We start from the raw sequence: 11,664 nt of genomic DNA on the forward strand, positions 1-11,664 counted from the left end.
CCCATTTACAATGTCGACCTACACTAATAGGAAGTATTTGTGCAAAATTTCAAGTGGATAGCTTTACTCCTTCGGAAGTTAGCGTGCTTTCGACAGACAGACGAACAGACGGACGGACGGGCGGACGGACGGGCATGACTAGATCGCCATAAAATGTCGCGACGATCAAGAATATATGTACTTAATGGGGTCTAAGACGAATATTTCGAATAGTTACAAACAGAATGACGAAATTAGTATACCCCCCATCCTATGGTGGAGGGTATAAAAAAGCAACCCCCGTACTCACTTATGTCTGTGTCTGTGTGTATGTGTTGAGTTGGTTGTAATGCTGATGTCATATTTCATGCATGCTTAATTTCCTCTTTGATTTTATATACTTTGACATAAAAGTGTTCTTTGATATACAAATTTAATTGAGGGAATGGAAACCGCGAATCAAAGGGTACACATTTCATCATAGAGTTTCTCAGCGGGATATCTGAAATTCATCATCACTCTTTGAGTTCCGCGAACTTAGAATGCCATATTTCACAGTCATTCAACAACTACTACTTAAGGGGTTTTAATTAAACTTCGTTTAACAGCAACTGAATTTTATTATTAAAGAGCGTACTGAATTTGCCAAAATGAATTATATTACAATTTATAATGATTTGAAATTATTTGACCTTACCCTATTTAGAATAAGAAAGATGGGAACTCTTACATATTGGAAAAAATTAAAGCTTTTGCTCAAGCAAATTAAGAGTTCCCATGTTTGAGTTAAATTGTACTTTTGAAGTCTACACTTGCTGAATATAAATAAGAATGGCTTCCCCGCTTAAGTAGTTGTAGCTTAAGACTTACTTGGTATCACAACACCGAAGCGGTAAGAAGATAAAGGCTGCCAATAAAACTACAACAACTAAAACGTAAAACCTTCACCTTTTTTTTGTTCTTTTCATATTGGGTTTTTTTCTGTTTTACAATCTGTGAGAATCCGAAATAATACAGTCCACTTCTATCATAGAAACCTCACGAGATTGTACATGGTCCTTACGAGCCTCCACGAGGAACTGCGAATATTAAATTTAAAAAGGAAAGAAATCTTCACGAAATTTTGGAATTTATAGGCCGAATATTACGCAAGAGTAATGAACAACAACAACAAAAGGTATGTTAAGATTTTGTTACAAGTCTATTTGATGAAGTGTGAGTTGAGGTGTTTTTGGGTCTTTTAATTGGAATACAAGGCATTTGAATATCGGTTGTTCTACGGCAACCCGAATAATTTATTTCCATTTGTCAATAATATCTGGGATTAAAAGCTCATTGCAAAAGTTCAAATAAGAATCGAATGGGCATATGCTTACCTGGTTAATACATAACTACGTCACATTATTATGTACATTATACATACATAATTTCTACTGCTGAAAGTGGTGGCTTTGCACTCTAGGTGAGAGAGCGGAGAGCGCGCTGTTAGTGCTGTACATGGTCTCAAATCAGTTGCATTTACATAGACCTCTCTTTATCTTGTTCGGCGTTGATGACTAGGGGACCTGTACGGGCACATGTCATTACAATTTCGCTTTTGTTTTATGAAGATTTTCTTAACGACTGTGCTTATTGGATAAATAATATTTTTATCGGGAATAGAGAATTGTGCCACGAGAAGTGAATATTGAAAAAGTTTAGTCTGTGAGATAGATCATATAGCATTTATTGCTAAAGTATGAATTCCCATTAATTTGAGGTGAGTTTCATGTGGGAGACAGTCGTGACAATCGATTTACAAAATTTATCTTTGGTGAAATAGCTTCTACGGCCTTGATTGGAGGAATATATGATACACGACAGGTTGGATGTGATTGCTAATGACGAAGAGATTGGTATTAGATAGTGGCGGCCATGTGGTGTCATTTGTCTGGTCGGAATATTTAAGTACAGGCTTGGAACAGCGGTACATACATTCGTGCATATTTGTTGGCATGCATGTTGGCACGGTATTATAGTTTGTGTTGTTGGAATTTACACATTTACATGACATATGTGCGCAGCATCGATGACATTCGATGACGACGTTAATCGATTGTTGTTAGACATACCGAATAGAAGATAGGATTCGGCCGTACATAGATACAACATCTTAAGAAGCAGAGCAACCGAGAACGATCATAGGGAATGAAGGTGAGAATTACTTTATATATTATATGGTACGGTAGTTATTTACGTAATTTTGGTGAAGTTCTGGGGTGTCAAGTACCCAGGTTTGAGACGCTATAGCTGAACCTTCATATAAGATCTAGTAGTTGAAGTCTGCACTTATACTGTATTACATTGCAATTGGGAATTTAGCTGAATACACATTCTGATTTGAGACTTGATTAATGGGATTCGTGTGCTAATTAGCCCAGCATTGAACGCGTCCAGTCTCATATAAGCATAGAAAGGCTGGATTGAAAGAGGCTAAATCCTTAAACTGCCTAGCACTTATCTTAGCTGTAATTGTAATTATCATGACCACGCAAAGAGGAATGAGATGGCCACGATTTAGTATAAGCTATGTACTTTGGTATTTGTTTCTATTGAGATTTTGAGTACGTAGCACAGAGATGCGAGTTCGTTTATTTGGGACTAAGGTGGCTTGTGGAAATCAGAATGGAAATTCTGTATGTTAAACTATTATGAACGGCCATAACATTTGCATGGGGTATAGTAACGTCACATAGGAATGTATGCGAAGTGGGTCTCTTTGGATGATGTATTGGTTCTGGTTATATCAACTAGGAAATGCTTTATATTTCACATTTGTCTTTTATCCTTTTTCTATAATCGGAATGTTTATTGCGACACATAATTTATACCCAGCGTAATACACTAGCAGAAATTTCCTTGTTTACTGTGAACTTTGCGGAAAATTCACTTTAGAAAAAAAAAAAAAGATTGTTGTGGATTGAATGATCTCGATATATCTAAATCCGGATCGTTTTGCATTGTAATTGAGGTGATTTAGGTGACATATACAAGCGTACATGCGTATATATGTACACACATATATTGCACACACCCATATTGCACACACACATATTGCACACATATTATTGCACACACACATATTGCACACACACATATTGCACACATACATATTGCACACACACATATTGCACACACACATATTGCGCACATATATTGCACACACACATATTGCACACACACATATTGCACACACACATATTGCACACATATATAGCAAATCCATCCATACACAGTTTTGACAATGGGTTTATCGATTATTCGGCCTTGAAATCGGAATTGTGTGAGATTTCGAAATACACGGGATTTGGCACGGACATGACTGAATGCCATAAACCCGGATATGGTACCTTTTATTGGGACCATTGAGGACGCCTTTGGTTATAAATTGTGTTGCTGGATATTTCATTTGCAGAGCTAAGCTTATTGAACGTGATAATTTGTAAGAGAGTCTTAATCGAGACTTTTGTGGCACGGATTCTGGTGAAATTTTACATTGGCCTCTACTATCTGGCAAGGAGCTTCTTGAGCTTGTGCCATGCAAAGGAACAATATTATATGAACTGATTTTATAACCCCAAATCTTGGATAATTTTCGACATACAAGAGCTCACTTAGAATTTCGTTCTGGATACAGTAAACTGGTCTGACATTAAGTCAAAATAGGCCAGAACATGAGTTCAACAGGATTTATATTTTATTCTGACCAAGTGGTCACACTGTGCGCCGCGTTCGCTAATATCCCAATACAGGAACACACTATCTCCAGTTTGGAGGTCGAATTGGAGGACTTAGAGCGTAGATGGCGACGCTTGTTGGACGTCTATGAGTCTGAGATGACTTCGGAGACTTCAGTGAAGACGGAGCAGGAACGAATATCAACACATTCGAAATTCGGAAGCACGTGTAAGGCTTATAAAGAGTGCAAGGCATCTATTATGGACCTTCTTTTCATAGAAAGACAGAAATTGGCAAAATCACAAGCAGTCGAAAATAAAGGACAACAGGACGTATTGCCTGACCAGTCTGCGTATTCTTTAAAACTTCCACCTTGCGATACGGAGATATTTAGCGGGGGATATGACAAGTGGCCTAGCTTTAGAGACATGTTCTCTGCCATTTACGGTAATCACCCGAAATTGTCACCCGCTCAAAGACTGTTCCATCTGAGAGCGAAAACTCGTGGGGAGGCTAATCAGATTGTGAAGGGATTTTCTCTTACCAATTCCAACTATGAGTTGGCCTGGAAAGCTTTAAAGGAAAGATACGAAAATAAGCGTATTTTGATCAATCATCAACTTAGAAAGATCTTTGATCTTGAAATTGTTTCTTCTGAGAAAAGTAAGAGTCTACGAAGTCTTCAGTTTACCATAAACAATTGTTTGGCCATTTTGAGGTCTTATAATGTGTCAACTATTTCCTGGGATCCCATTTTGGTTTTTTGGGTTTCCTCCAAATTGCCACAAGAGACATTATCAGCTTGGGAGAGCTCGATTCAGAATCATAAGGAGATGCCAAGTTGGGATAGACTCAACGAGTTTATTTCAAACCGACTGGATCTTTTGGAATCAATTAATGATGTCCGAAGACCGAGTTCGAATACCCTAACGAACTCTCCAAAATCACAAAATTATCTCGTCAAATCAGATACTACGTATCGACCTTGTCGCATTTGTCAAGAAAACCATGCTTTACGGCAATGTTCAGAATTTAAGTCAATGTCTCTCACGGAGAAAAGAAAATTCATTTCAGATAACAAAGTATGCGAGAATTGCTTATGGTACGGACATACTGTTGCTAACTGTAGGAACAAGAAGTTGTGTCAGGAATGTAATAAGGCACATCATACGTTACTACATCCAGAGGCTACCAACGCTAGACCTCAATCTCAAGGAAACCGAAACGCCAACAAAAATCCTTCTACTTTCCACCTTGCTACGCAAGAAGAAGATGAACCATGTTCATCTCATCAAACGATGGATGAAGTACATCTGAACTTTTCGGAATCCGGACAGGGAACAATTCTTCCTACTGCATTGATTGACTTGGAATACCTGGGAAACTGCTTTACGATACGTGCATTTCTAGATCAGGGTTCTCAAGAAACATTTATAGCCAGCAGGATAATCACCCAATTGGGCATCCCGACAAGGAAATCTTTTACAAAGATATCAGGTCTCGGGGGTGCATTACTGGAAACCTCTTCAAGGGTATGCAATTTGAAATTGAAGTCTAGGAAAACTAGCTTTGCTTTACAAACTACGGCAATAGTTATCTCGAATCTAAACCATCTCATGCCATCTTCAACACACCAAATTGACGACTGGGAAGGATTGGATAAACTTGAGTTGGCGGATCCATTGTTTTATAAAACTTCAAGAGTTGATATGCTAATCGGAAGCGATATTCTTCCTTGCATTTTAAAAAATGGGGTTCAGAGGAACATTTCCGGAAATTTGTTGGCTCAGGATTCGGAGTTTGGATGGTATATAAGCGGTCCACAAAGTTCCAGATGTATAACAACATTTGCTGCTTGGGCCAGTCACTCGACAAGCTCCCTCAATGATGAAGTGAGAAAATTTTGGGAAAGTGAGGAGGTCCCGGAAGAGCCTCAAGAATCGGAAGAGGATATGGAATGCGAGAAAATTTATATTAAAACTACTGTACGGCGAGAGGACGGAAGGTACGTGGTCCGTTTACCTTTTAAGAAAGAATTTCCACAGGAAATATCGATAGGGTCATCACGAAGATCGGCCTTGGGCCAATTTTTTCGAATGGAAAGAACTTTATGGAATTCTCCAGCTCTCTCCGAAGAATATACTCGAGTTCTTGAGGAATATATTACGCTAGGTCATATGACCGCAGTCCCGGGAGACGAATTATGTGACAATTACTCATGTAGGTCATTCTATCTACCGCATCATGCGGTTGTAAAACCAGAGAGGACTTCGACGAAAGTACGAGTCGTTTTTAATGCCTCCAAGAAGACAAGTAATGGTTTGTCACTCAATGACGTACTGTATACAGGGCCGACACTTCAAAATGATTTAATGAACGTCATTCTACGATGGCGGTATTTCCAATACGTTTTTAATGGCGATATTCAAAAAATGTACCGTCAGATATTGATCGATGAACAGGATCAACAATATCAGAGATGCCTTTTCAGGAAATCCCAGACCGAACCCGTACAAGACTTTGCACTTAAAACCGTAACGTTTGGGGTTAATTGTGCACCGTACCTAGCCATCAGAACTTTGTTACAGCTCAGTACAGATTCAAAAGATAGTCATCCAGCTGCTTCCGAAATACTTAGAAATGAGATATATGTGGATGATGTTTTGTCGGGTGGCCATTCTATAGAAGAAGCCAAACATAACTTAGCGGAGCTTGTGGATCTATTGTCCTCCGCAGGATTTCCTTTGAAAAAGATAACTGCCAATCATTTTGACATTTTACAAACCGTTTCACGAGAAGATTTGTTAGATGAAGATTTTTTGAAATTTGAAGATTCCAGTGAAACAAAAACACTTGGAATCCGATGGAATGCAATGATGGATGCATTTTACTACAATGTCTACGACATTAAAATTCCTACCGAACACATTACGAAGCGATCAATTCTTTCAATCGTAGCCAAGCTGTTTGACCCTGCAGGTTGGTTAGCACCGATAATAATAACAGCAAAAATGCTTTTACAGCAACTTTGGATCGACGGTACAGACTGGGACGAGAAGGTGAAACCACAATCGCTAGAAAAATGGTATACATTTATAGGCAACTTTTCAGCTATTCCAGATATCAGGATACCTCGTTGGGTTGGATATACGCCAAGGAAGGCTATTCAAATACACGGATTCTGCGATGCATCAGAAAAGGCGTATTGCGCGTGTCTATATATTCGAGTTTTGATATCTAAGAACGAAATGTCCTCTCACCTACTGGTTTCAAAGAGCAAGGTTGCCCCATTAAAGACAATAAGTTTGCCGAGATTGGAGCTTTGTGGAGCCGTTTTATTGGCTCGTCTCTTAAAATCGACATGTGAGCATTTGAGTTTTGAACCGCAAAATATCTTCTTATGGTGTGATTCTACGATCACATTAGCCTGGTTAAGTAAACCTGCTTATCAATGGAAAACCTATGTCGCAAATAGGGTGTCTAGAATTATAGATCACGTCGGTAACGCGAGTTGGCTCCATGTGAGTAGTGGTGACAATCCTGCTGATTTGGGAACTCGAGGTTGCACTGCACTAGAGCTTAAGGAGAATAAGCTTTGGTGGCAGGGTCCTGAATGGCTTATAAAGGATATGTCCACTTGGCCACAACAACCAGTAGTACCACAACACAGTTTAGAGAAGAAAACGAATATATTTCAAACCCTCACAAAGCAGGAGGATATTTTGGAAAGATTCTCTTCATACAGTCGAGCCCTACGGGTTTTAGCTCACATGTTTCGATTTATCCGGAGGTGTCGAAAACAAGTATATTTCACAAGCTCGAGTGAACTGATCACGTCAGAAGAAATTAGTTTCGTTAAATACCGTGCTGTTATGATTGCACAACGTGCATATTTTCCAGCGGAATATAATTGTTTGACATCAGATTTACCGATTAATACAAAGAGCAGATTGTTGACGTTAAATCCATTCTTGGACAAAGGTGGACTTTTACGAGTCAACGGAAGATTATCAAATGCAGATCTAAGTTTCAATGAGAGGCACCCTATCATACTTCCTGAGAAATCTAGGTTTTGTAAATTGCTGGTTGACTTTACGCATAAGATACTAATGCATGCCGAGCATCAAAGTATGCTGCGATCTATACGTCAAGAATTCTATGTTATCCGTCTAAAGAACGCAGTAAGACATTGTATAAGAACATGTAAAATATGCACGATATATAAGCATAGGGTTCATAGCCAAATTATGGCGGCTCTACCTCCGGAAAGATGTGTATTTTCACCTCCCTTTACGAATACGGGCGTAGATTTCGCAGGACCGTTTGAGATCAAGACGTCCAAATTGCGAAATGCTAAATTGGTGAAAGGATATGCAGTGATTTTTGTTTGCTTGGCCACGCGAGCCATACACTTGGAGACGTGTTCTGCCCTCTCTTCTGAGGCATTTTTAGCCGCGTTTGACCGCTTTGTTGGTAGAAGGGGTTATCCAGCAAAAGTTTTTTCTGACAATGGCACAAATTTCGTTGGTGCAAATCGTATACTTAGGAATGAATACAAAAGTTTCTTGAAAACTGCGGAGAAAGACTTAGTAGATAAGTACAATATTCACGGGTTTTCCTGGCATTTTATTCCCCCCCAGGCACCCCATATGGGTGGATTGTGGGAAGCGGGGGTGAAAAGCGTAAAAACACATTTGAAGAAAGTGGCGGGAAATTTAAAGTTTACTTTTGAGGAGTTTTCTACTCTGTTGATACGAATTGAAGGCATTCTGAACTCACGACCCATTTCTTCTATGAGTGAAACCCCTTCCGAATTGTTGGCATTGACACCAGGGCACTTCTTGAAAGGATCCCCTTTAGTTGCAATTCCGGAGGAACATACCGACAACATTTCCTTAATTAATCGATGGCAACGCCTTAAAGTTTTACAACTTCACTTTGCCAAACGTTGGAAGAATGAGTATATTTCGGAGTTACAGAAGAGATATAAATGGAAGACTGCGCAATCGAATTTAAATGAGCACGACCTGGTTGTTATTAGGGACGATGATTTACCGCCGACAGAATGGAGACTAGGGCGTGTGGTCAGAGTATATATTGGGAAGGATTTAAAGGTTCGGGTGGCGGACGTACGCACCCAAAACGGAATTGTGACTCGTCCACTAGTTAAACTCTGCATTTTGCCAAAAAATCAATAACATCTCACACCAACTCACACTCAGTCAAAAATCTTGTAGCAATGTTATCTTAACTCTTACCATATTGTAGCTCCCAAAAATGCAAGGTCTGCCAAGACAGACATCACCTGCGGTTTTGTTTGATCTTCAACAAAATGACTGTTTTAGAACGTGTAAAGGTGGCAAAGGAGAAGGGATATTGCTTTAACTGCCTTTGTGGGTCTCATACCAGGGAATGGTGCCGTTCTCGGAATGCTTGCGCAGTGTGTAACAGAAATCACCATACAAAACTTCACGTTGATGGTACCAATGAGCCCAAAAAGCAAGCCCACTGCAACAAGCCATATTCATACCAAAAACAGTCGTCACATGAATTTTTATCATCTCGTACCCAAAGTAAAACACACAAAGCCAATTCATCGCATCAGAAACCAAAGTCTCAAGCAGAAGGATACCAAATAAGACAACGCCTTGGCGGACGGTCCAAGAAGCATGTATTTATGCCAACTGCGTTGGCACGTGCAATAACCATAGTTGGAGCAAACAAGACCCGAATTTTATTAAACTCAGGAGCAACAGAGACTGTTATATTAAAGTCATTTGTAAAAAACAATCAGTTCCAGACAACAAAAAGGAATGACAAAGAGTACTGTACGGTTAATTTACAATCGTTTCACGACAGTGCCGTCAAAATACAAATCCATGGATTGGTACAATCAAAATTTACTTCACCGCTTCCAGAAAAAGTGCAGGACAGGATACTAGAAAATACTTATAGTCACCTTCCTGATTTAGCCGATCCCCATTTCTATCATCCGGTCAACATCGATATTATGGTTGGCAACGATGAGCTAGCGAAGGTGCTAAAGGCTGGTCTTATCCAAACAGCAAGTCATATGCCTATAGCTCAAAGCACTGTGTTTGGATGGGTGATCTCGGGGGCTAGATATTATTAATGTTGCGACATCGCAAGAGGCCCCGCCATGTTAAACTTCGTTTAACAGCAACTGAATTTTATTATTAAAGAGCGTACTGAATTTGCCAAAATGAATTATATTACAATTTATAATGATTTGAAATTATTTGACCTTACCCTATTTAGAATAAGAAAGATGGGAACTCTTACATATTGGAAAAAATTAAAGCTTTTGCTCAAGCAAATTAAGAGTTCCCATGTTTGAGTTAAATTGTACTTTTGAAGTCTACACTTGCTGAATATAAATAAGAATGGCTTCCCCGCTTAAGTAGTTGTAGCTTAAGACTTACTTGGTATCACAACACCGAAGCGGTAAGAAGATAAAGGCTGCCAATAAAACTACAACAACTAAAACGTAAAACCTTCACCTTTTTTTTGTTCTTTTCATATTGGGTTTTTTTCTGTTTTACAATCTGTGAGAATCCGAAATAATACAGTCCACTTCTATCATAGAAACCTCACGAGATTGTACACATTTATTGGGTCATGGAAATCTAAAGATGTGGGTGGTTGCAGTAAAATTTAAAAGTATCAAGTAAGAGCGTGCCAAGTTCGGCCGGGCCGAATCTTATATACCCTCCACCATGGATCGCATTTGTCGAGTTCTATGCGCAGTATCTCTTTTTAGGCAAACAAAGAATATTGAATAAGAACAGTTGTGCTATTGGAGCTATAGTTATAGTCGATTCGGACCATTAATGAATGCTGAACATTGTAGAAGTCATTGTGTAATATTTCAGTTCATTCGGATAAGAATTGCGCCTTGTAGGGGCTCAAAAAGCAAAATCGGGAGATCGGTTTATATGGGAGCTGTATCAAGCTATTGATCGATTCAGACCATATTAGACACGTATGCTAAAGGTCATGAGGGAAGCCATTGTACAAAATTGCTTCCAAATTGGATGAGAATTGCGCCCTCTGGAGGCTCAAGAAGTCAAGATCCCAGATCGGTTGATACGGCAGCTATATCAGGTTATATACCGATTTGCGCCATAATTAGCACAGTTATTGGAAGTCATAACAAAACACCTCATACCAAAGTTCAGCCAAATCGGATGAGAATTGCGCGCTTTACGGGCTCAAGAATTCAAGATCCAAGATCGGTTTATATGATAGCTATACCAGATTATGAACCGATTTGAGCCATTCCTAGCGCAGTTATTGAAAGTGATGCCAAAACACTATGTGCAAAATTTCAGTCAAATCGGATGAGAATTGCGCCCTCTAGAGGCTCAAGAAGTCAAGACCCAAGATCGGTTTATATGGCAGCTATATCAAAACATGGACCGACATAGTGTCTAGCTTTACTCCTTCGAAACTTAGCGTGCTTTCGACAGACAGACGGACGGACATGGCTAGATCGACTTAAAATGACATGGCGATCAAGAATATATATACTTTATGGGGTCTCAGACGCATATTTCGAGGTGTTACAAACAAAATGACGAAATTAGTATACCACCATCCTATGTGGAGGGTATAAAAAGCAATTATGGGATTTTGATTTCGAATATGTTGTTAAATTATTATATTGCAGAGTTTTCAAATTTTTCACATTTTTCCCCATGAACAGGGGCAAACTTCTCACATATCACCGAGTGCAGGTCGATTCAAGTTTAAGTTTAATGATAAAGTTCCTCCCTTTTATAGCCGAGTCCTCGAGCGAGAATTGTTATATTACTACATTATATTACTACATCATTGTCATATTACATTTTTTCGAAATTTTAAACAGCGAGTTGCTTTAAGCATCCCCTCATCTGAGCAGAATATGGTCCAAATCGGACTGTATTTAGATACTGATGCCATATAGAC

At 39.2% G+C, this 11,664-nt stretch overlaps 1 protein-coding gene across 3 annotated transcripts; it reads left to right on the top strand.

Moving 5' to 3' along the window:
* Positions 1–679: 679 nt before the first annotated feature.
* LOC131994254 (uncharacterized) lies at positions 680–10,210 on the top strand. 3 transcript variants are annotated; one of them, XM_059360902.1, is made up of 3 exons: positions 680–914; positions 1,013–1,156; positions 8,965–10,210. In XM_059360902.1, exons 2-3 carry the CDS (start codon positions 1,137–1,139, stop codon positions 9,827–9,829), a joined length of 885 nt encoding a protein of 294 aa, XP_059216885.1. In that variant the 5' UTR covers positions 680–914; positions 1,013–1,136; the 3' UTR covers positions 9,830–10,210. The 3 variants fall into 3 exon arrangements, with proteins under 3 accessions (XP_059216885.1, XP_059216886.1, XP_059216887.1); XM_059360903.1 differs by having other exon boundaries at positions 680–871; XM_059360904.1 differs by lacking the exons at positions 680–914; positions 1,013–1,156 and adding exons at positions 1,319–1,738; positions 1,802–2,172.
* Positions 10,211–11,664: the final 1,454 nt, after the last annotated feature.

This window comes from Stomoxys calcitrans, chromosome 1, assembly GCF_963082655.1.
Source record: "Stomoxys calcitrans chromosome 1, idStoCalc2.1, whole genome shotgun sequence".
NCBI lineage: Eukaryota > Metazoa > Arthropoda > Insecta > Diptera > Muscidae > Stomoxys > Stomoxys calcitrans.